The 25290-nt window shown below is 42.0% G+C and overlaps 1 protein-coding gene across 1 annotated transcript in view; it reads right to left on the bottom strand.

Moving 5' to 3' along the window:
* MACROD2 (mono-ADP ribosylhydrolase 2) overlaps positions 1–25290 on the bottom strand; it is a 2039061-nt gene that overhangs the window by 264707 nt on the left and 1749064 nt on the right. The window contains exon 9 of the mRNA XM_030194677.1: positions 7575–7656. Coding sequence (XP_030050537.1) covers positions 7575–7656 — 82 coding nt within the window. The remainder of the gene's footprint in view (positions 1–7574; positions 7657–25290) is intronic.

The following is a 25290-nucleotide window of genomic DNA, read 5'->3' as shown; positions in this document are numbered from 1 at the left end:
AGATGCAAATATTTGAATATTTGCAAGTCTATGTGTGGTACAGATATAGTGCAAAGGCTTATAGGAGGCAATGTTTAAATTACCTGGGCAGCTAGCTGGTCTACTGGCACTTTGTATCCATAGACTTTCAGTCTAACAAAGGAGTGGACTTTAGGGTATATGCAAATTTGCAAGGAAGACAGGTAATCCAAAAAAGAAAGTTTTAGGGGATAATGTGTTTTGAAAGTGATCCTGATTGAGATGGGAAACCAATGTGAATTCTTTAGAAGGGGTGTCACAGGGTCAAAGCATTTGGCTCCCTTATGTTACTTTATAGCTCTATTTTGAACAAGTTATAAGTGCCAAAGGGAGGTGAGTTGAAGGCCATGAAGAAGCGAGTAACAGTGTTTCTAGATGAAAGGTAACAAAAATAGGGTATGAGTTAAGATAGTCTCCAGAACAATATGGTTGACTTGAATCATATATGCTTCTCAGAAGGGTAACATAGGCACAAGTCAAGGGGGAAAAAGGGTCTCCTTAAATATAGGTCCCTTCTCTGCTTTTAGAAAGGCTTACTAAGATATAGAGTGGGGTAGTTACTAACAGGCATTAAGGAAATATCGCATGGCAAAATTGTGCGTTATTTTACCATGCCACACACTCATTTATCACAGTGCTTACTACATAACAATCAGATAGAAAGCATGCAAATACATACAAAACACCTTATTATGCAAATCAAATAACCCAGCTTTCACTGAACTTTACAAGCTGTGTTGTTAGTTATTTTTCCTACATGGAAGCACCAGGCCACTAACATGCAAGAACCTTCTTAAAGAGGCTGGCGTCTCCAATAATACCCCTGAACCCCACTGGCAGAACGCATTACCTGACCCATTCAGCAGAAGGCACTCACCCCAACTCTTGTGGAAGAAGATTCCCCCCCCCCCCCTTAAATAATCTCCAGGCCTACCTCATCAATTTCTGGTGTCTAGCAGTGTAATAAAGGAGCAAGCCACAGTTGATCTTGCCCTATCAAAACACTGAATCACACAAACGTAAAAGCTAATGTTGAAGCTCCAATAACACTCTACACTTCATATACAGACATGCCCATAACCAAATATTCATCCAAACACATATGCATCTTGTATATACCCTATTACTTAAGTAGCTTGTTCCTGCTTGAGACTAGTATAAGAACCATATACAGTTGACTGTCAAAAGTATGAGCATATTCAAGACAATATTTATTTATTTATTTATTAGGATATATTTACCGCCTTTTTGAAAGAATTCACTCAAGGTGGTATACAATAAGAATAAATCAAACATAAGCAATAGACAATTACAGCAGCAAAATATTCAAATAGCAATAAAAGGTATGGCGTGGAGGGGCATAATCGAACAAAAACGTCTATCTCCATGGGCGTTTATCTCCGAGAACGGGTCCGTGAAGGGGCGGACCGAACCATATTTTCGAAAAAAATAGACGTCCATGTTTTATTTGACAATTTGTGATCTGGGCGTTTTTGTTTTTCAGTGATAATGGAAAATGAAAGCGCCCAGCTCAAAAACCAATAAATCCAAGGCATTTGTTCGTGGGAGGGGCCAGGAGTCGTAGTGCACTGGTCCACCTCACATGCCAGGACACCAACCGGGCACCCTAGGGGGCACTTTTACAAAAACAAAAAAAAAAAGGTAAAAGAGCTCCCAGGTGCATAGCACCCTTCCCTTGTGTGTTGAGCCCCCCCAAATCCCCCTCAAAACCCACTGCCCACAAGTCTACACCATTACTATAGCCCTAAGGGGTGAAGGGGGGCACCTACATGTGGGTACAGTGGGTTTGAGGGGGTTGGACGACTAATAAGCATTAAGCAGCACAATTGTAACAGGTAGGGGGGGATGGGCCTGGGTCCACCTGCCTGAAGTCCACTGCACCCCCTAACAACTGCTCCAGGGACCTGCATACTGCTGCTAGGGAGGTGGGTATGACATTTGAGGGTGAAAATAAAAAGTTGTGAAACATCATTTTTTGTGGTGGGAGGGGGTTAGTGACCACTGGGGGAGTCAGGGGAGGTCATCCCCGATTCCCTCTGGTGGTAATCTGGTCATTTAGGGCACTTTTTGGGGCCTTATTTGTGAAAAAACAGGGTCCAGGAAAAGTGCCCTAAATTCTAGCTACAAACGCATACTTTTTTTCCATTATCGGCGAAAGGCGCCCATCTCTGTTCAGGTGATAACCACGCCCCAGTCCCGCCTTCACCACGCCTCCGACACGCCCCCGTCAACTTTGTACACTTCCGCGATGGAGTGCAGTTGAAAATGTCCAAATGCGGCTTTCGATTATACCGCGTTATTCGTTTTTGGGAGATAAACGCCTATCTCCCGATTTAGGTCGCAATATAGGCGTTTTTGTCTTTCGATTATAAGCTGGATAGTATACTACTTACAGTGTCAATGCAATACATAATAGAACATTTTAATAGACAACAGGGACTGTCTCTTCATGTTCAAGTGTACTGCGCTGCGTACGTCTAGTAGCGCTTTAGAAATGATAAGTAGTAGTAGTAACATAGGGTATAAGCAAAGATGAAACATATAGATAGGTAAGAGAGTAAGAGGAGTTACAAAATAAGGTGACTAATTTAAATAAAGTTGCACATGAGGTCAGAGAGATGATTAAATGTTATCTCAGCAAGAGTAGAAACTAATAAACATGTCCTGCTAAAGCTTGTACAACTTGTGTCACTCCTTGTGTTTGTGTGTGTGTGAGACTAAGAAGTTAGTTACTTCTTCCATTAAAGACCTGGTTGAACAGCCAAGCTGTCACCTGCTTCCTGAAGTACAGATAGTCTTGTGTTAAGCAGAGCCTTTCAGGGAGTGCATTCCAGAATGTGGGGGCTACTTCAGAGAAAGCTTACTTGCGGGTATCACATCGTGTAATGTCTTTTGGAGAGGGTGTGGTTAGGGATACCCCTTGGGAGGACCTTAGTGTCCTTGGAGGTATGTAGATGGTCATCCTGTTCTTCAAGTATTTGGGGCCATTTCCTTTAAGGGCCTTGAAGATCAGATATAGAGTTTTAAATTTAGTCCTGTATTGTACCCGGTAGCCAATAAAGTTTTTGCAAAAATGGTGTGATGTGGTCGTGTCGTTTGCAACAGCATTCTAAATCAATTGGAGCTAGTGCAGACCCTTTGTAGTCAGACCATTGTAGAGTGCATTACAGTAATACAATCTTGATGTTATCATGGCATGCACAATTGGGATAATATTTTCCTTCTCAATGTAAGAAGAGAGGCAGCGTAGCTGTCGCAAATAGTTGAAGCTGCTCTTGAAGGTTGCTTGGATTTGGGGACTCAGAGAAAGTGTTGAATCTAACTCTATTCCAAGGTTCCTAACTAGTGATTTGAGGGGGAGTTCGTACTTCCCAAAAGAGATTTTGATGTCAGGTACGTGTCCACTTGTTTTAGGGACCTAGAGACGCTCGATTTTACTTGGGTTCAGGCAAAATTTGTTGTGTGTAGCCCATTCTTAAATTGATGTTAGACAGGTAATCAGTTTACTCAGGGCTGTAGGTAAGTCAGGTTCAAGAGTATGGGTAGCTGTCTTCATCTAGGTGAGATTTCGGCCATCTCCTTTCCAGTTTCTGTCCTTCACATTTAAGGATCTGAAGTTATGGAAAAAATCAAGGTAAGCATTTGTGAGTGGGGCATAAGACCTTTCTTAGTGGCGCCATTTTCTCTAAGGTCTTGGCTAAGTGTGCATTCCAAATGTTAACTTGTTCTGACACTGTAGGGTATTTTTTTCATCCATATGTGGATAGTCCTTTAGGAAATTCTCAACGGCCAGCTTTTTTTTTGGTCTCTGATCTCCTTCCAAACTCTGGGAGATGCCATTTGTTTTAGGTGGTCACTTAGGGAAATTTTAATTAGAAAATGATCTGACCATGATGGGGTGTTATTTTAATACTGCTGTCCCAGAATTCTGGGATGTCAACCCCTTTGTAGAATACTAAATCTAGCATGTGACCCTTTTTATGGGGTGTAAATCCTAGTTCTTGAATGAGCCCTGTACATCTGGACTCCTGAGTATGAATTCTTATCATTTTGCTGATGTTCTCTCTGCATGATTTCTATGGATAAATCTTCAACAGTGAAAAAGTCTCTACAGTGTTCGTACAACAAACAGTCTTTTCTTAAAGTAGTTTTTCACAGTCCTCTTTCCCAATCACAACCAACATATCAAGCAGGCACTTTTATTCCCATCTCCTGTCCCTTTAAGGTAGATGGGATCAGATCAGCACAGCTTGATTTTACCTATAAAGGGAGTTCCCTGACAGGCTGGTAGGGCACAATAAACAGTTTTTACCTAAAGAGCTTTAAATAATAGCCTCTTTTTGACTTCTTCTTAAAATGGAAAACGATTTAAAACAGTTCTTTTCACTAATCAATTCCCTGAATGACTGTAGCAGTTCTAAGCACAAAGCAACTCACAAACATTCAATAAAGAAAAAAAAACACTTTTATCAACCCAAATTTATTCACAGCCCCTCCCTGCCAATTTCATTGCCATTCAAGGAAAGGGGGCTGTGTTAGCAGCAACTTTGTGACAACTGAAACTCCACTGCTCCTGCCCATACTGCTTAAAACTAAAATAAAAGTTCTACATAAAACAATAAGGAGGCAATTCAGTAAAGGACGTCCATCAGGACGCCACAAAATTAGCACCAAAAATCACGGCACCAGGCAGAATTCTGTGCCATTATAGAATATAGGAATAAGGCACTACTTACATGCTAACATGTAGCCACGATCACTTATGTCATGTCAATAGCTGGCATAAGTGTTCATGGCTATGTAGCCAATGTCAATACCGAAGAACACAAGCCCTCGCATTCACAAAGACACACCAGACACAGTGAAGATGACTCAAAGAATAATAACACGATGCTTCAAAGATCTAAAATTTTATTCATCAACATCTGAGACTCGACACGAGTTGTGTTTTGGCCTATCTGGTCTGCATCAGGAGTCTGCCCGGCACTGGCTTAATTTTCAACTACTGGAGTTGCCATCTAAGCCCACTACAGGCCAATCATAAATAAATATCTTGGCTAATCATACCGCTAATTACTGTTCATACTTCTCGTAATTGTATAACTACAATGTAATCTCTCCTGACTGTTAAATGTAGCCACATTGAACCAAAAGTTGTTTTTGGATAATTGTGGGAATGAATGAATAAATAAATAAATAATCAGGTCTATCACGTTGTAATTGGGACACAAACTGTAGCAGTCTTCCTGGCACTAGCTTTATCTCCCAGCTACTGGATTTGCCACTTAAGTACAGCTAGGTTGTTTTGATTTCATTCTCTTTCCATTTAGGAATCCTTTGTGCTTATCCCACACATACTTGAATTTCATTATTGTTTTCATCTCCATCACCACTCACGGGAGGGCATTCCAGGAATCCTCCACCCTCTCTGTGAAAAAGTACTTCCTAACATTACTTCTAAGTCGACTCCCCCTCCCCAACCCCATAACCTCAAACCCTATAACAAATTTAGGGTTTTTTTTTTCTGTTTTGAGTTAAAAACGAAATGACATGGGGAAAGTCACATTTCACATGTAGTTTCAAATGAATACATATCCCTAAGTAGATGGCCAGTGATACCACTGCTCTGAACATATGCATAATGGAGGACTTCAAGTACCTGACCCTTGATAAAGGCCAGCATGCCGAAACACGGCTCATGTCGGGTTCTGCCTGTATTCATTATCGTAAAATAAACAGTTTGGGACATTTTTACTGTTTGTCTTTGGACTTGTGGCATTGGTGCCTTCCACCTCTTTTGGTTTGTGCTGCTGTTATAAATTGCCCACTGTAGGGATAATCATATATAACATTTTCCATGTGGAAAGAATATTATACTTGTGGAATATATCTGTTACAAAGTAGGCACACCACAAGATTGCTTCTACTTTTACACAATGTGCACATAAGCAATCTTAGGGGTATAGTTTGGTTGGAGCTGGAGCAGAGTTGTGATTTATACAAATACCTGTGTACATGCATAGGATCCTTGTACACATTTACACCTTCTTCATAGCAGATGCAAACTGTGTAAGAGAATTTTTGTGCCCCCCAAGGGTCATGTTACAAGTCTATGTTATAACAGTACTAGCGCAGCAGCTATGTTGCCTTTATAAGATAAAACTAGGACCTTTGTTGATATGTACACAGTTACCCAGTTATAAATTTACCTCACACTTCGGAGTATATTTTCTAAAGGTTGAGCAATGCTGACTAACTTCTGAAGTAAGTTGGCTAGGATCTTTTGAAAATCTACCCCTTGAACCATATATTTGCATTTTTTGGGAGGGGGGCTGGGGGAACTTTGGCCGCTTTTTCTTTAAATGTTCCCTCAGCAGGCTGAATTGCCCCTTTTCTCTGCTGACAGACTTCACAGAGTAAGGATGACCTTTGTCATTTCTAAAGTTGGCAGAACCACTCCTTCCCCACCACCAGCACCACTGGGAGGCTGATATAGTCCCCAGCATAAATTAAGCCAACTTCTCTCATTTCTGGGGCCTATGCATGCTGGAAACAATTCTATAACTGGGCTTCATAAAGCGTATGGGGACAAACTTAAAGATCTCAATATGTATACTTTGGAAGAAAGGCGAGAGAAGGGAGATATGATAAAGATATTTAAATACCTACATGGCATAAATGCACAAGAGGTGAGTCTCTTTCAACTGAAAGGAAGCTCTGGGATGAGTGGGCATAGAATGAAGGTGAAAGGGGATAGATTCAGAAGTAACTTCAGGAAATACTTCTTCACAGAAGAATTCGTGAATTGGCCTCCTGGTGGAAGTGGTGGAGATGAAAACAGTATCTGAATTCAAAAGAGCTTGAGACAAGTACATAGGATCTCTAAGGGAGTGACAGGGAGAGTAGATGGCATGGATGGGCAGACTGGATAGGCCATATGGTCTTTATCCACTTACATTTTTCTATGTTTCTTTGAAATTTGGAAGCCCAGATTCCAATACAGAATACCAGCATAACTCGGCATTGTCACACCTTACATTTACACACCTGCAGTTACACCGACTATAAACCTGACATAACTGTGGTTATGTAAATACAGCAAGGGCATTTAGGTGCATAAGTGGGTTCCGCCCACGTGAACACCCCCTTCCAGTTATGTGCTTAGACCACTTACATGTGCCCTTACAGAATAGTGCTTAGGCACTCTGCTAGCACTTACGCATGTAAGCGAATACTTAACCACAAAATTACTAATATTGTCTAAATTTATGTGCATGAATGATACATTGATTTGGGCCCCCAGTTACAGAATTAAGTGACTGCTTCATTGAACAGCTGAAATGACTTTAGGATTCTCCATACCAGAGTGTGGAGTACAACAGCCTGAGCCCAAGGACAGGCTTTGCGTTATTTGTGTTTTCGTGAAAAGGGATTAGGTAGGCTCAGGGAGAGGCAATCAATGGACAGGAAAGGCTGTCCACATATCTTAAATTGTTTTTATTCAAATTTAGAAAGGAGTGAATTGATTCACTTACCTATAGGGAAAAACTCACTGATTTTCTTCTTGTAGATTTTGAAGTCAACTTCCAGAAAGACACAGAAGATGATGCGATCCATCTATAAAATCAACGACAATAATGATGTTCAAATCAGGAATATTTGGGCTAGCATAGCACTTTACTTCAAATACGCTACATAATAGCACTCATACTTTTGCCATACAAAGAAGCCATAAATATCATTTCTTCATCGTCAATAAAATCTATCCCTTCCTTTCTGAGTATGCTGTCAAAATGTTTTTTTCCATTCTCTTATCTCCAGCTTGGATTACTACAACCTGTTCCTCATGGTTTCCCTAGAACCTTCTTTAGCCAGTAAAGTCAAATGAAAATTCAGCTGCTTAACTTGGATTCCTTCAGCATCAGTATGAACATGTAACCCCTAATTAACAGGGCCTGGGTAAGTGCAGCAAACATGGCACCAAAAGTTGCCATGGCTGTTGTTCCTGTTGCACTCTCCCTGAGAAGTGGGAGGAGGGGCATCAGATCACAAGGCCTGGGCCATCCCTCCTCCCTTCTGTGGCCACTGCTGCCACTGTGCCTCCAGACCTGTGATAGGAATGAAGAAAGCATCAACTATAAGCACCAAGGTGTTTTTGAGCCTATATGCATATGAAAGCCTTGCTGGTCCCATCCCTTTGATGTGTTCTGTATGCATCAGAGGGTGGTGGCACCAGCAGGGCCTTTGTGAGCACAAAGGCTTGAAGCCCCCTTCCCAGCCTTATCATTGGTGCTTCGTTTATTGCTGCCTCAGGTGTAGAGGCATGGCATCAGTAGCAGAAGGGAGAGGTAGGTTTGAGGGGAAATGCTAGACTAGGGAGGAGAGGGGGATACTGATGGGTGGGTGTGAGATGAAGAAAGCAAGAAGGGGTGATGTTGGACTTGGGGGGAGGGAAAAGAGACGAGGTGAAGCTGGACATCTGGGAGGACAGGAAGAAAATAGGGGCAATGCTAGACTGGGGGAGGATACAGAGAAGGGGTGATGCTGAATAGGTGGGAGGGTGGGAAAGACATTGAATAATGCTGGACAGATGGGTGAGATGGAGGATAGAGAAGAACGAGGGGATAATACTGGATGAGGGGGATGAAAGAGAAAAGGGAGATGGCTGGATTTCGAGGGGCATTGTGGATTGTAAGACAGGGTGGAGAGAAAGAGGGAGGAGTATGCCTGGAACGCTAACACCAGTGCTTCAATGCACACTTTAAGCTTCTCTTATTCCCTACAAATGAAGTCTTCCTACTCTCTACACCTTTCCCCATTAATGCCACTCATTAGGCAAATCACTCTTACATATGTGTCCTCCTCCATCATAGGATCAGTATTCAAATGGAGTTATATGTTCACTTTACTGACAACCAGTAGACATATAACTCTACTATCCATGGATTCAACCTGAGGCTAATCTATAGGTGGAAATCCGTGGAGAGTGGAATTATATGTCCATCGATCCCATGATGTTTATCAACATGAAAATCTGTCAGCAGCTTCTCATACTGATGACATAAGTATGGTATAATTTGCCTTTAGTTGGGGAAGGACTATTAAGACAGGTGGAAGAAACTGCTGTTTCTTTTCTAGACTAGTATTTTAGGGGGAAAAAACAATTCACTGAAAAAAAGAGACTTTCAGGATAATATTCATGTGGAGGCAGATTTTCGAAAGGGAATACAAATTGGAAATGAGATGTCCAAGTTAGGACATGTCATATTCTGCTAGTATTTTAGAACAGAATCTGCCAATGTAGAACATGTTCTAAAATATCGTGAGAAATGGACGTGTATGCACTGGTTATATGTAACTAAAGGATCTATTTTACAAGCATCAATGTCTAAACTATCATGGGGTTAAAAAAAGGCAACATAAACAGGGTGTGATATCCTTTGCCAGTATCGCTTTTGGGGTGGATAGAAAACACAAAGGGATTAAGCGGGCAACCACCCCTAAGCCATTAAGAGTAATGCAGAAAATAAGCAACTTTTTAAAACTTAGGGGCTCTTTTACTAAGCTGCATAGGCGCCTACGCGTGCCCAACGTGCACCAATTCGGAACTACTGCCTGGCTACTGCGTGGCCCCAGCGGTAATTTCATTTTTTACATGCGTGCACTACACGCGCTGGAAATTTTCTGGCGCGCGGCACCAACCAAGCAGTAATCAGCAGTGTAGGTACACTGACAATTACCTCACAATTAAAGCGTGAGACCTTACTGCTATGTCAATGGGTGGCAGTAAGGTCTCAGGCCCAAAATGGACGTGCGTCAATTTTTATTTTGCTGCATGTCCATTTTTGGCCAAAAAAAGGCCTTTTTTGCAGGTGCGCTGAAAAATGGACCTGCGCATGTCCAATACACACGTCTACACTAGCACAGGCCATTTTTCAGTGCACCTTAGTAAAAGGAACCCTTAGATGTCCCCAAGAGCAGATGTAAAGCCCAACATTCATGCCAGCAAACAAACTGCAGCCCTCTTCTGAAATGGGGAATGCGAGTGTATCATTTGACCTGTCTTATTCCCAGCCAAACCACACCCAGACCATACTCCCTTTCTAATGTACATATTCAAGCCAGGACATGAATATCCTGGCTTTCCTAATATTGGTATTTAGCCATGTATACAAAATATATGTCTAAATTCCGGTTTAGCAGGTCTAAAACATGAGAGAGAGGAGGATGGAGCAAAGATGGTGCAATTATCTGAATAGGGGTTATATTTAGCTGTTTATCCAGATAAGGTATACGTTTAGTTTAAGCTTGTTGAATCTCAGCCTAAACTAGATGGATTGCAGTGGCATCATTCTTACATGTGAATGATTTATTCCTTTCCTGTCTCATATTGTAGTTCCTTTTTGCCTATTTACGTACCCTTAGTTTTATAAACCGCACAGGTCTGCAAGTTAGGTCGAGCAGAATAGTACATTTTAATAAACTATAAACTACAACTACATTCATATCTTATGGTACTCTATTAGTTGCATGTGTGTCTGTCCCAGCCAGACTTTGCCTATATATACAGTATGCTTACCTGTAAAATACGTGCCATGTAAGGGACATGTGTATTTACAGAAAGCACTTAGGTGGGTTTTTGGCATTTACATACATATATGCATACAGGCACGCATATATACCATTATTCTTATCATTTACATGCATAACTGGCATATACATGTTAGTATCTGTGTAACAGAATTGTCCCATATATTCAACACCACTGACTATACATACAGGGGCACTGAATAGATGTATTAATTCAAACACCAGCACCAGCATTTAAATTAATGTGTGGCTGCTGCTGCTGCAAATCAATCCCCACGTTAGTTTTTTTTACCCACTGTGACATGGATAAATACATTCGCTTAGATTATGAAACAAAATAGATAAAAGGAATTAAAAAGTACAAAATGTATAAATCAATAGTCAAACACAAGTTAACATGAGTGGTTCCTTTAAGTTAACTAAAGAAACAAGACATTTAACTGAATCTTGTCAAATATGGTACTTATAGAAAATTGATCATGAACTGTCACATATTAATGGACTTTACTATACACGGAAACATACAATATGATGGCAGAAAAAGACCATTGGACTCATTTTCAAAAGAGAAGGGCGCCCATCTTCCGACACAAATTGGGAGATGGGCGTCCTTCTCCCAGGGTCGCCCAAATCAGCATAATCGAAAGCCGATTTTGGGTGCCCTCAACAGCTTTCCATCGCGGAGACGACCAAAGTTCCCGGGGGCGTGTCGGAAGCATAGCAAAGGTGGACTGGGGCATGCTTAACACATGGGCGGCCTCGGCCGATAATGGAAAAAAGAAGGGCGTCCATGACGGGCACTTGGCTGACTTTACTTGGTCCATTTGTTTCTTGCGACCAAGCCTCAAAAAGGTGCCTGAACTGACCAGATAACCACAGGAGGAAATCGGGGATGACCTCCCCTTACTCCCCCCAGTGGTCACTAACCCCCTCCGAAACTAAAAAAAAAAAAAAAATTAAAAATATTTTTTGCCAGCCTCAAATGTCACCCAGCTCCCTGACAGCAAGTCCCTGGAGCAGTTTTAGTGGGTACTACAGTGCACTTCAGGCAGGCGGACCCTGGCCCATCCCCCCTACCTGTTACACTTGTGGTGATAAATGTGAGTCCTTCAAAACCCATCAGAAATGCACTGTACCCACATGCAGGTGCCTCCTTCACCCCTTAGGGCTATGGTAGTGTTGTACAGTTGTGGGGAGTGGGTTTTGGGTTTTTTTTGGGGGGGGCCTCAGCACACAAGGTAAGGGAGCTATATACCTGGGAGCAATTTCTGAAGTCCACTGCAGTGCCCCTAGGGTGCCTGGTTGGTGTCCTGGCTTGTGAGGGGGACCAGTGCACTATGAATGCTGGCTCCTCCCACAACCAAATGACTTGGATTTGGTCGTTTCTGAGATGGGTGTCCTCGGTTTCCATTATCGCCAAAAATCAGGGATGACCATCTCTAAGGTCGACCTAAATGTTGAGATTTGGGCGTCCCCAACCGTATTATCGAAACGAAAGATGGCCGCCCATCTTGTTTCGATAATATGGGTTTCCATGCCCCTTCACCGGGACGTCCTGCAAGGGCACCCCATTTTATTATGCCCCTCCATAAGACCTATCCAACCTGCCAATCTGTACTAAGTACACGTCAGTTCTACTATCTCTTCCTCTCCAGCAGAGATCCTACGTGCTTATCCCATGTTTTCTTGAATTAAAACACAGTTCTCATTCCAACTGGCACTATGGGGAGTCTGTTCTATGAACCCTCCACATTTTCTATGAAGAAATATTTCTATAGATTACTCATGAGCCTATTCTGTTTTACCGTCATTCAATGACTTCTCAGTTCATAGATTCTTTTCTATTCTGCTTACTATTAATTTATACCTTGGAAACATATAAATGTCTCTGTCATATCTCGGTCTCCCACTGTTTCTCCAAGGTATATAGAGTTAGATCTTTTAGGGGTCTGTTTACAAAGGCACACTGAAAAATGGCTTGCGGTAGTGTAGGTGCAGGTTTTGGGTGCGCGTCGATCCATTTTTTATCGAGCATGTAAAAAAGGCCTCTTTTTTTTGGCTGAAAATGGATGTGTGGCAAAATGAAAATTGCTGCGCGTCCATTTTGGGTCTGAGACTTTACCACGAGCCATAGACCTAGTGGTAAAGCATCTGGGTGGTAATGACCTACACCCATCAAATGCCACTTGGCGCATGTCCGTTACACACGCCAGAAAATAAAAAAATATTTTCCAGACGCATGCCAAAATTGAAATTATCGCAAGGGTCATGCGGTAACTCCAATTGGGCACATGTTCAGCATGCAGAAGTGCCTAGTATGCTTTATAATGAACACCGCTGCCCATTTTAATAGCGGATCAACTCCATCCTATTTACATCCTTTTGAAGGTGCGATCTTCATCATTGCATACAGTATTCCAAATGAGGTCTCATCAGACACTTATACAGAGAAACTATCACATCCTCTTTCCTATTGGCCCTTTCCTTTCTCTACCTGTTGGTCCACCATAAGATCACCAAGTATAATCACCTCCAGGTCCCTCTCTTGTTGCTTATAGAAAATAACTTTATCCCATGTACTGTGCCACCTAAATGCATGACCCCACATGTTTCTAACATTAAATTTAAGCTGCCACACTCTAGACCATTTGTCAAGCTCCACTAGATTCTCTAGGCTTTTGCAGCTATGATTTAATGGTAAAATTGCAGGGTCATTATTTGAGTTGCAAAACCTAAAGGAGGGGGTACAGTGCAGGGGTGAAGTTCTGTGCACAAAAAAAGCAGGATCGGCGGATGATTGTATCTGATGATCCTAAAGTAGCCATGCATGTCTATACTAATGTAAAGGGCTAGATTCTATATATGGTGCCTGAACATTCCACACTGAAAAAAATAAGCCTAGGTGTATTCTCTAAAGTACACCCATATTTTATAGAATAGGCTTAAATTTCCATGCAGTACATAGAATACACCGAGTGCCTCTCCATGAGACCAAATTTAGTCACGGCCATTTACACCATGTTTTACTTGGCATAAATCATGACACCTAAATTGGATGCAGAGGGGGTGTATTCTATAACAGCATGTATAGATTTTAGAAACGCCCATGCCTCGCCCATACCCTCTTTTCAACTATGCGACTTAGAATTTAAGCACACCACATTACTGAATATGCTTAGTGAGTTGTGTGCATGAATCTTGATTTATGCCAATTAGTGCTGGTAATTGCTTAACATCCAATTTACAGCGCTGATTTTTTTTTCTTACATTTGTACCCCACGCTTTCCCACTCATGGCAGGCTCAATGTGGCTTACATGGGGCAATGCAGGGTTAAGTGACTTGCCCAGAGTCACAAGGAGCTGCCTGTGCCTGAAGTGGGAATCAAACTCAGTTCCTCAGTTCCCCAGGACCAAAGTCCACCACCCTAACCACTAGGCCATTAGTTAACCACTAGGCCATTAGTTAACTAATTAATTTATGTGCATTGTTATAGAATACACTTCGATTTCCACACGGAAATTAAAGCACAATATATAGAATCCGAGAAAAAGTTTCCAAACTATATTGGACACTTGTAGCCACAGCATCAACACATCATGTATATAATACGATCCTCAATGACCAGTAGAGCTTTGCTGATTTACTGCATATTTCATTTTTTTCACTCTCAAATGACAATGCAGTTATTTATTTATCAACATTTCTTTTTACACTTTTCATCTAAAATATCAATGCAAGCACCAATTAATCAATAATTATAAAATAACTGTAAACATACATGACATGGCAAAAAAGACAATTAAAAACTAATAAAAATACAATCTTCCCAAGTCAACTCATTTAATAAACCTAGGGTCCCGTTTACAAAGCCGCCCTTTGAATGGGCCATATCGGCAATGCTGTGCGATTTTGTAAACGGGGGGAGGGGCGCTAATGTTTCAAAAAGATAATTTTAAAAACAGCCATGCCCTGGCCAATTTATGAAATCAAAGGCAACTTCCAGTAAAGGGGACAATCTCAGTAATGCTTGCTCTGATTCTCCCAGATCATAAGGTATCAATTACAGTACGTAGATAAATAAGTCTGATAACCACAATGAATATATTTAAAAATCAAAGTAACTTTAAATTATATTCTAATTTCAACTGTGAGTCAATATAAAACATACACCACAAGTGAAATATCATCCTATTTTTTAGTTTCACTGATTATCCTTCACTATTATGTTCTGAAGCAATTTGGGCATTTAAGAGTAGTTCCTGAAACTGCATTATATAAGGGCCCTTTTACAAAGATGCGGTAGGGTTACTGCACGGGTAGCATGTGCTAAAACAGCACTACTGTGGGAAGCTCCCAGGCGCAAGGCAGTAGTTCTGATTTTGGCATGTCATTTCCCATGGTAGTTAATAAAGAAACAATTCACTAGCCTATATAGAAAAATTGTAATATCTGGTTCCTCAGTCAATTGATAGACAATGAAATCTTAAGACTTTTGCTCAACTGAGACTTAAATACAATACCCCAGAGTCTCAGTTTTCACATTGGATACAATTACAACATGCCATCAAATCCACCACCTAGGACATTGCCCATTCTAAATTTACCAGACATGCTGATGACTTCAATGGCCCTTGTTCATTTTCTCATAGAGCTTCAGTATTTTACAAGACATTCAATTTATCTTTTATCTACTCATGTCACAGTACTCAACAGGTATGGGAGAAAGACATTGGAGATTCCATCCTAGATTCTCTATGGAATACAATATGGCTGTATGGTCCTAGAGCCTCAGTGTCATCATCGTTGACTCAATCTATGGTCATCCTACTTCATAGGGCTTTTTGGATCCCAAGAAAATGTAAACTATCTGGTTCTAGCGACTCTGACCTTTGTTGGTCCTCTCAGTCTGCTACTGGTCCTTTAGTTCATCTTATTTTTGAATTCCCTAACTTAGAAATCTTTCGGTTCGATATCTCATCTAAAATCCAAGACATTCTCCAATCCTAAACTTCATTAAATATTAAATACATTTTATGGAAATCTGCTTTGATCCCTTTTATACTATCAGATGATGGAAATACTTTATTTGACTTTTTCATCACAGTGTCATTAAAATTAATAATTACACATTGGAAAGATAATTCTGTTATTAGCATTTACAGTGGGGGAAATAAGTATTTGATCCCTTGCTGATTTTGTAAGTTTGCCCACTGACAAAGACATGAGCAGCCCATAATTGAAGGGTAGGTTATTGGTAACAGTGAGAGATAGCACATCACAAATTAAATCCGGAAAATCACATTGTGGAAAGTATATGAATTTATTTGCATTCTGCAGAGGGAAATAAGTATTTGATCCCTCTGGCAAACAAGACCTAATACTTGGTGGCAAAACCCTTGTTGGCAAGCACAGCGGTCAGACGTCTTCTGTAGTTGATGATGAGGTTTGCACACATGTCAGGAGGAATTTTGGTCCACTCCTCTTTGCAGATCATCTCTAAATCATTAAGAGTTCTGGGCTGTCGCTTGGCAACTCGCAGCTTCAGCTCCCTCCATAAGTTTTCAATGGGATTAAGGTCTGGTGACTGGCTAGGCCACTCCATGACCCTAATGTGCTTCTTCCTGAGCCACTCCTTTGTTGCCTTGGCTGTATGTTTTGGGTCATTGTCGTGCTGGAAGACCCAGCCACGACCCATTTTTAAGGCCCTGGCGGAGGGAAGGAGGTTGTCACTCAGAATTGTACGGTACATGGCCCCATCCATTCTCCCATTGATGCGGTGAAGTAGTCCTGTGCCCTTAGCAGAGAAACACCCCCAAAACATAACATTTCCACCTCCATGCTTGACAGTGGGGACGGTGTTCTTTGGGTCATAGGCAGCATTTCTCTTCCTCCAAACACGGCGAGTTGAGTTCATGCCAAAGAGCTCAATTTTTGTCTCATCTGACCACAGCACCTTCTCCCAATCACTCTCGGCATCATCCAGGTGTTCACTGGCAAACTTCAGACGGGCCGTCACATGTGCCTTCCGGAGCAGGGGGACCTTGCGGGCACTGCAGGATTGCAATCCGTTATGTCGTAATGTGTTACCAATGGTTTTCGTGGTGACAGTGGTCCCAGCTGCCTTGAGATCATTGACAAGTTCCCCCCTTGTAGTTGTAGGCTGATTTCTAACCTTCCTCATGATCAAGGATACCCCACGAGGTGAGATTTTGCGTGGAGCCCCAGATCTTTGTCGATTGACAGTCATTTTGTACTTCTTCCATTTTCTTACTATGGCACCAACAGTTGTCTCCTTCTCGCCCAGCGTCTTACTGATGGTTTTGTAGCCCATTCCAGCCTTGTGCAGGTGTATGATCTTGTCCCTGACATCCTTAGACAGCTCCTTGCTCTTGGCCATTTTGTAGAGGTTAGAGTCTGACTGATTCACTGAGTCTGTGGACAGGTGTCTTTCATACAGGTGACCATTGCCGACAGCTGTCTGTCATGCAGGTAACGAGTTGATTTGGAGCATCTACCTGGTCTGTAGGGGCCAGATCTCTTACTGGTTGGTGGGGGATCAAATACTTATTTCCCTCTGCAGAATGCAAATAAATTCATATACTTTCCACAATGTGATTTTCCGGATTTAATTTGTGATGTGCTATCTCTCACTGTTACCAATAACCTACCCTTCAATTATGGGCTGCTCATGTCTTTGTCAGTGGGCAAACTTACAAAATCAGCAAGGGATCAAATACTTATTTCCACCACTGTATATGTGGTGGAACTAGACATTATTATACAAGAAATATGAACAGTCTATGATTTTTCACTCTTCAGGCATGCCATTAAGGCTTCAGAAGTGGAAAACTGTTGATAATTTTCTCGCCACCTTGATTTAACTATGTTGAATGTGAAACTGTCAATATCTATCCTTGCTGTTACACTTCTCCTTTAATACCATTGTTGTTATTGTATTTGTTTGTACACTCAACAAAAATACATTTGACAAAAAAAGACAACAATTTTCTATTTTCTACCGCAGAGGGTGTTCCCGGTGGTAATCGGAAGCGCAGTCACATTGCCACACACTGCCCAATCACCGCTGGGTTAGGTGACAATAAGGGCTTAAGCATTAAATGGCCATGCACTAATTTTAATATTAGAGCATGGCCATTGAATGCATCATTTTAAAAAAGACCTTTTCCTGCTACGGTAAAAAGTGGCCTAGTGTGCAGCAATTTCATGTGCCAAAACTAATGTGGACCACTTTTTACCATGGCTTAGTAAAAGGGCCGCTTAGAGAACACAGTAATCTATTTTATAATAATAAGCCAATGAACCATTGTAGTAAAATCTCTTTCAAGTCAAATAAGAACATAACAAACAAATTGGTCAAAGGTAACAAAATGAGGAACGTACCATAGATGAGATCTACACGGACAATATTATCCCATTTAGCTTTAGGCCTAAATTCATTATTATATTGTTAGAATTGACTGCAATAGAAGCAATCACTGAATTAATGCACAGTGGCCTATCTCTAAACCCTAACCCCAAGTATTCTGTTTTTGTCAATTTAAGGTTCACATGATTCCTTTCCAAGCGACACTGCAAAAACCTGAAAACATGCCTTTTCATCTGTTCCTATTTCATATATCATCTGAAAATCCTTGGTCCACTATTCTATATCCAGAGAAGACAACCACTAGCAGATCTAGCTACATATTAAAAAGCAAAGGAGAATGTACCAAGTCCTGTGGAACTCAGCAGCTCAATAGATAAAACTCAGATTCTCGTTTCCCCAGTGCACTTAAAACCTACTCCTACTGATCCAATTGCTACAGCTAATTCAATAACTCAGGAGCTAACGTGTCAAATTTGGCAGAAAGATCAAGGGGCATCAATAAAGAATCCACTCTATTGTCCCACATCTGCCCAGTATCCATCAATAAAACTATTCCATTCATTCCCCACTCTAAATCCAGGTTTATATAAATTATGTACATACGTAAATAACATCGCTGAGCTGAGACAGACCAAAGGTCCATCACGTCCAGTATCCTGTTTCCAACAATGGCCAATCCAGGTCACAAGTACCTAATAACCCCAAAAGAGTAAAATAGATTTCATGCTGCTTATCCCAGGAATAAGCAGTGGATTTCTTGTCTTCTTTGAAGGAAGCTAGTTTCTAATATCAAATCTTCTCAGTCAACTTATTCTGAAAAGGAAGGCTGGACACCAGAATGAAGTGTTCCACCTTTTCAGAATTCAATCCTCCCCTATTAATCAGTAGCCTGATAACAGCCTTTTGTAAGTATGAAGACATTTGGGGCCCTGTTTACTAAGGCGCAATAGCGTTTTTAGCGAGCACTAAAATTAGTGTGCGCTAAATGCTAGAGTCGCCCATATGTTTCTATGGATGACTTTAGAATATGCTAATCATTACTGCATACTACCAACGCTAGCCCGCCCTTAGCGCTGCTTAGTAAAAAGGGCCCTTGGCTTGTTGGAGAGAAATTTTAATTATCTGAGTCACAACTGCAACTTTCTTGCCCCAATAATCTTAGAATTTGTGATGGAACTGTGTCTAATTTACACATGGTAAAATTCAGCTGTTCAAGGTTGTTTGCCAATTCAATTGGAGTAATTATTTTAAACAATTCTAAACTCTCAGATACAACATCCTGAATATTGAACCATATGCGGCCCCTGAATTGTTTCAGGAGCACAAAGATCATCCTCTGCAACCAGTACATAGAGACATTACGGCAGATAAGGGCCAAATGGCCCATCCAGTCTGCCCATCCTCGGCAATCACTATCTCCTCCTTTCCCATAACAGCTTTGAGTTTCCAGATCTTCTTGTACAGTTCTTTAATGACTATTAATATGTTGTGTATAATAATTTGAAACTCAGATTTTTTCAGACTTTTGAAATAATACATTTTCAAAAGAAATGTTGCACACTGATCAATACATAGCCAACTAGAAAGCACAGGAAAACAATAAAGTCAGCATGAACATTAATCCATATCAAAGAAAGAAGAAGGCAATACAAAATAAATAGAATAAAGAAGAAATCCAAAAGTTCACAACAAAAACCTTTCATTATTGTGGTGATAAATTTGAACAGACCCTTTCACTAACCCCCACCAGGTCAATCTCAAATTTACATTAAACAAATTGTTCTACCAAAAAATTCTCTAATTGAAGGACGTGGAGGGGTATTTTCAATATGATGTCTAAGTCAGACTTTGGACATTTTGCGCTATGGGAGAGATTCTACATATGGTGCCTAAAACATTTGGCACTGAAATCAGTGCCAACTAAGCATATTCTATAATTGGCGCCTAAATTTAGGCACCGATTATAGAATATGCTTAGTTGATATCTCAGCGCCTAAAACTATGCGCCAGGGGCGTAGCTGCTATGGGGCCACGGGGGCCTGGGCCCCCATAGATTTGGCCCTGGACCCCCCCTGCCGGAAACCCTCTCAACCCCCCCTCCCACCGCCAACCTGCCGCCTGCTACCTTTACTGGTGGGGACCCTAACCCCCACCAGCCGAAGTCGTCTTCCTTCGTTTGGTTTCTGACTGAGTCTGACATCCTGCACGTACAACGTGCAGGACATCAGACCCAGTCAGAAACCAAACGAAGGAAGAAGACTTCAGCTGGCGGGGGTTTGGGTCCCCCGCCAGCAAAGGTGGTAGGCAATGGCGGGCGGGGGGTCGAAAGGGTTATTAGCGGGGGGGGGTCAAAGTTGCTGGAGATGTTGGCAATGGCGGGCGGGTGGGGGGGTCGGTATTGGCAATGGAGGGGTCGGTGGCGCCGGGAGGGGGGGTAAAATGTGCCCCCTCATCTCAGCTATTGACCCCCCTACCGTTGAAGTCTGGCTACGCCCTTGCTATGCGCATCCATTTACATTAATAAAAATGTGATGTAAATCCCGGCACATAGATTTACATGCACTGGCCATATTCTATAACTACGCATGTAAATTTCAGAATGCCCACAAAATGCCCATTTCCTCACCTATACCTATTTATTTATTTATTTTTGGTACATTTATACCCCACATTTTCCCACTAGAGCGAGCACAATGTGGCTTACAATATTACAAAAGGTTACAATGCAAGGAGGGTAATGACACAAAAGTCAGACGGATGGGAAAGAACATGAGGAGAATACACGTTGGTTAGATGGGTATAGGCAATATGAGGAAGGTGAAGACTGAGCATTATTTGGGGGGATAAGCTTTCTCGAATAAAATGTTTTTAAGGATTTCTTGAACAGCTGGTGGTCGTCAGTCACTTTTAGATGCCTTAGTAGGACGTTCCAAGACTTTGGGCTGACGTAGGAGAAAGAAGTTGAAAAGAGCAGTTTATATTTAACAGACTTGCAGCTTGGGTAATGTAGATTAAGGTAGGATTGAGCAGTCTCCGAAGCATTTCTTGATGGTAGATCAATCAAATTGAGCATGTAGGCAGGGGCTTCCCCATATATTATCTTGTGAGTCAATGAGCAGATTTTGTAGGTAATACGGTCTATAATGGGGAGCCAGTGCAGATTAAAACGGAGAGGTTGAGCATGATCAAAGCGTGATTTGTCTAAGATTAGCCTTGCAGCTGTGTTTTGAGCAGTCTGGAGTTTTTCAGAATGAAATTATGGCAACCAGCATAAATTCCACTGCAGTAGTCAATATGCGATAGGACCAACCAGTGAGTAAGGGTTCGGAAGAGCTCCCTTGTGAGGAATTGCCTGAGACGCCTCAATCTCCACATGGAGTGGAACATTCTTTTTGTGATGAGCTTAGCTTGACTGTCGAGTAGCAAGTGATTATCCAACAAGACACCAAGGATTTTTAGACTTTGTGAGATCGGAAGAGCATAATCCTTAGTAACCAGTGAAGTCGAGATAATCTTATTATGCTGGGACGAAAGGATTAAAAACTACGTTTTGTCTTTGTTGAGTTTGAATTGAAACGCTGTAGCCCAAGAATCCATGATGAAAAAACTAGCAGCTATTGCGTCACAGATTTCTGCTAATGTGGATTTAAAAGGGATATGGATGGGATATAGTAACTATGACCCTTTTTGCCTGCACGCATTAGAAGTTTGGCGCACTTCGTTACAGAATATGCCTAGCGAGTTGTACATGTAAATTCTAATCAGGGCCAATTAGTGCTCATTATTGCTTGTTAAGTGCTGTAACCATTTTTGAAAAAAGAAAAATGTATATCTTTTTTTTCAAAAATACCATTTCGAACAAGGTTTGTGCTTTGTGCATTTTTCTTTTTAGGCCATTAAAAAAAAAAAAACTCCGCACAAGTTAAAAACACACAAAATCAAGCCATTGGGATGTAGGAAGGGCCAGCATTTTTAGAAGACTGGTCCCCCAGGCATTTCAGGAGAGCAATGGAGCACCCTAGGAGGCACTGATGTGGACTTCATATAAATGCTCCCAGGTACACATCTCACCACTGCTTCTTTATTTAGTCTGCTTAACACTCCAAAACCCACCATCCCCAACTGTACACCACTACAATAGCACTTATGAGTGAAGGGGGCACCTAAATGTGGTTATACTGGGTTTAAGTACATTTTGGAGGGCTCACAATTTCCGCCACAAGGGTAACAGATAGGGGGAGGTAAGGGCCTGGGTCCATCTGTCTACAGTGCACTGCACCCACCACTAGACTACTCCAGGGACCTGCATGTTGTTCTAATATAACATCTCAGGCTGTCATAGAGGCTGGTGAGTACTATTTTTTTTATTCATATTGTTTGGGGGTGGGAGGGGGTCAGTGACCACTGGGGGAGGTAGGGGTGGTCATCTCAGAATCCCTCTAGTGGTTATCTGGACATTTAGGGCACCTATTTTTGTCTTATTCATTAGAAAAACAGGACTAGAGCAAAACACTGAAGTTATTGCCCTAGACCGTTTGGTTTTGTTCCATTATGGCTGTAAAGCATCCAAGTGTTAGGCACACCCTAATCCCACCTTCAAAACATCCCCGACAAGCCCCTTGTGATTTGGATGCATTGCAGATGAATTGCATAGATAAACGTCTGCAAAATAGGTTTCAAAAATACCAATTTGGACGTTTTGAGAAGAAATTTGTTCAAATGTTGCTTTATGACACTTTTTGGACGTTTTTCTCTTTTGAAAAGGAGCCCCATTGTTACTTTACCAGTAGCTCATGCTATTTTCACACAGATCCCATTTTATGTAATGAGACCTAGTTACTAAGAACTGGCTTAACAATAAAATAGCCCATCTTAACAGTAGCCCATATTAATAACTTCTCCTCTGAATGGGCTCAAAAAAATGTATTGATTACCATTCAAAGAAATCAAACATTTACATAAGAATTTTAAAGAAAAAATAACCTCCCTTTGCCAAAACTCTAGTTTTCAAATTCAGGAAAACTTTCAGTTTTACCTGCGTGCACGTCCTGTATGTAGCCCCTGCAGGACATGCATGCAGTACGTCAGGAGTCAGGACTGACAGAAACAGATCAGCGAAGGCACCAGAGACCGGCGCTGAAGAAGACTTAGGCTGTTGGGGGTTGGGGACCCCCTTCCAGCAAAGGCACCTGATGGCGGCGGTGACGGAGGAGCGGCGGCGACCGGGGGGGGGGGGGGCAAAAGGCAAAAGTGGTGGGGGAGTCGGTGGCTGGGGGAGGCAGGCTAAACCGTGTCCCCACACCTTGGGCTCTGGACCCCGCTCCCGCCGAGGTCTGGCTACGCCCCTGCTGGCCATTACATCTGAAGCTGTCAGAGGCTGGTATGTACTGTTTCTTTCCCATTTGGGGGGGGATGGGAAGGGGGTTAGTGACCACTGGGGGAGTAAGGGAGGGCATGCCTTAATTGCTTCAGTGGTCATCTGGGACAGCTTTTTGTGACTTAGTCATTATACAAACAGATCTAGCCCCAAACGTCTAGATTTTAACCCTAGACATTTTTGCTTTGCTCCATTATGGCAGGAAAGCATCCAAGTTTTGGAAACGCCTGAATCCTTGTGATCGGGATGCACTGCAAACGAACTGCATAGAAAAATATCTTTAAAATGGGGTTCAAAAATAGCAATTTGGATGTTTTTGGGGAAAAAAAGTCCATTTGCCACTTTGTGCTGCTTCTTTTATGTTTTTCTGTTTCGAAAACAAGCCCTATAGTCATTAGGCAGCTTATGAAGAAATCATTACCACAAGTTTAACTTGGTTTAACCACAGGTTTTACTGGCCGAGCAATGTAGAAAGGATTTCAGCAGATGTTAACTCACGCAGAATCCCTTAGCGCGGACTGCATTAAAATGCATGTTAATGTGATCATTATAGATTCCATAGCCATGCCAAAAAAACAGGTCCGGAGCAGAATAGAAGAGTTGGTAGCAAAGAATGGATATCTAGTGGCACCTCCTCTCTCTCTCTCTCTCTCTCTCTCTCTCTCTCTCTCTCCAACCTGACCACTCTGCCCTGGATTGCTTTCTGCAAAGCCTCCCTTCCCCCAATATTAAAAGAAAATTGCCCTGATAGTCTAGTGGCCCCCCCTCCCAACCTCATCCAAACCCCTTCCTCCAATATTATAAATAGACTTACACTTTTAGTCTAGTGGTCCCCCTCCCTCCCCCCGACCTGACAACTTTAAGAAACCCCTCTAGTATCTAGTGGCACCCACCCCCCTACCTATGACTCCTTGCTCAGGCCCCTCAGTCCTTATATCTTAAATGAGGCAGGAGTGATGCCCATTTGCTTCTGCCTCCAGCACTGTCAGCTTCAAAATGGTATGCCTGCCCTGTATGGTGCATCTGGGGCCAATCTACCATATAAGAAATCCCCTAATATGGTAGACTAGCCTTGCTTTGGTGCATCCCAGGATGCACAATGTAGGGCAGGGCATCACCATTTTGAAGATGATGGTGCTGGAGGCAGGTTCAAGTGGGTATTGCTGCTGTTTCAATTAAGATATGAGGACTGGGGGTGGGGGGTGGGGAAGGAGTCATAGGGTGGGGATGGATGCTACTAGACATCAAGGAGTTTTTTTTTAAGTTAAATTGGGTTGGGGAGTGGGTTCCACTATACATCAGGGAGGTTTTTTTTTAACAGTTATGTTGGGTCAGGGGAGTGAGTGCCACTAGACACCAGAAACATTTTTGGAAGTGGAGGAAGGGGCCACTAGTCTATCAGGGCAAATCTTTTTGTAATATCAGGGGAAGGGGGTTTGGGTCAGATGGGGGGGACAGTAGACTAGCAGGGAAGTTTTTGGAAGGGGGTGGGAAGGTGGGGTCCACTAGATGACAGGGGCAATTTTTTTTAAATATCAGGGGAAGGGGGATCAAGTCGGGTCAAGGAGGAGGGTAGGGAGATTGGGGCCAATGATCTTTGGGAACTTTTCTTTTTTAATGTCACCCTTCCTGTTAGCCAATCCCTACTCACGCACTGAAAGGAAGGGTGATATTTTGCAATGAGCTGCAGATTACTGCCGCAATTTTAATTCAACAGTAATTTTCTCATTGCTTATAAGATGCTGCAACAGTTTTGAAGTGATAATTTTGCATTAGAGCCACACTTTGAGCCAGCTCTACCATGAGGCTTTCTGCATCGGCCCCTGGGTGTCACCATACGTACTAACCTTTAAAAAAGCTATGCAATTCAGTCACTAATTTTTACAGTAGAATTTA

Source organism: Microcaecilia unicolor, chromosome 3 (assembly GCF_901765095.1).
Source record: "Microcaecilia unicolor chromosome 3, aMicUni1.1, whole genome shotgun sequence".
In the NCBI taxonomy this organism is placed as follows: Eukaryota; Metazoa; Chordata; class Amphibia; order Gymnophiona; family Siphonopidae; genus Microcaecilia; species Microcaecilia unicolor.
Note: the sequence above shows the minus strand (reverse complement) of the source record. Positions and strands in the feature narration are given on the sequence as shown.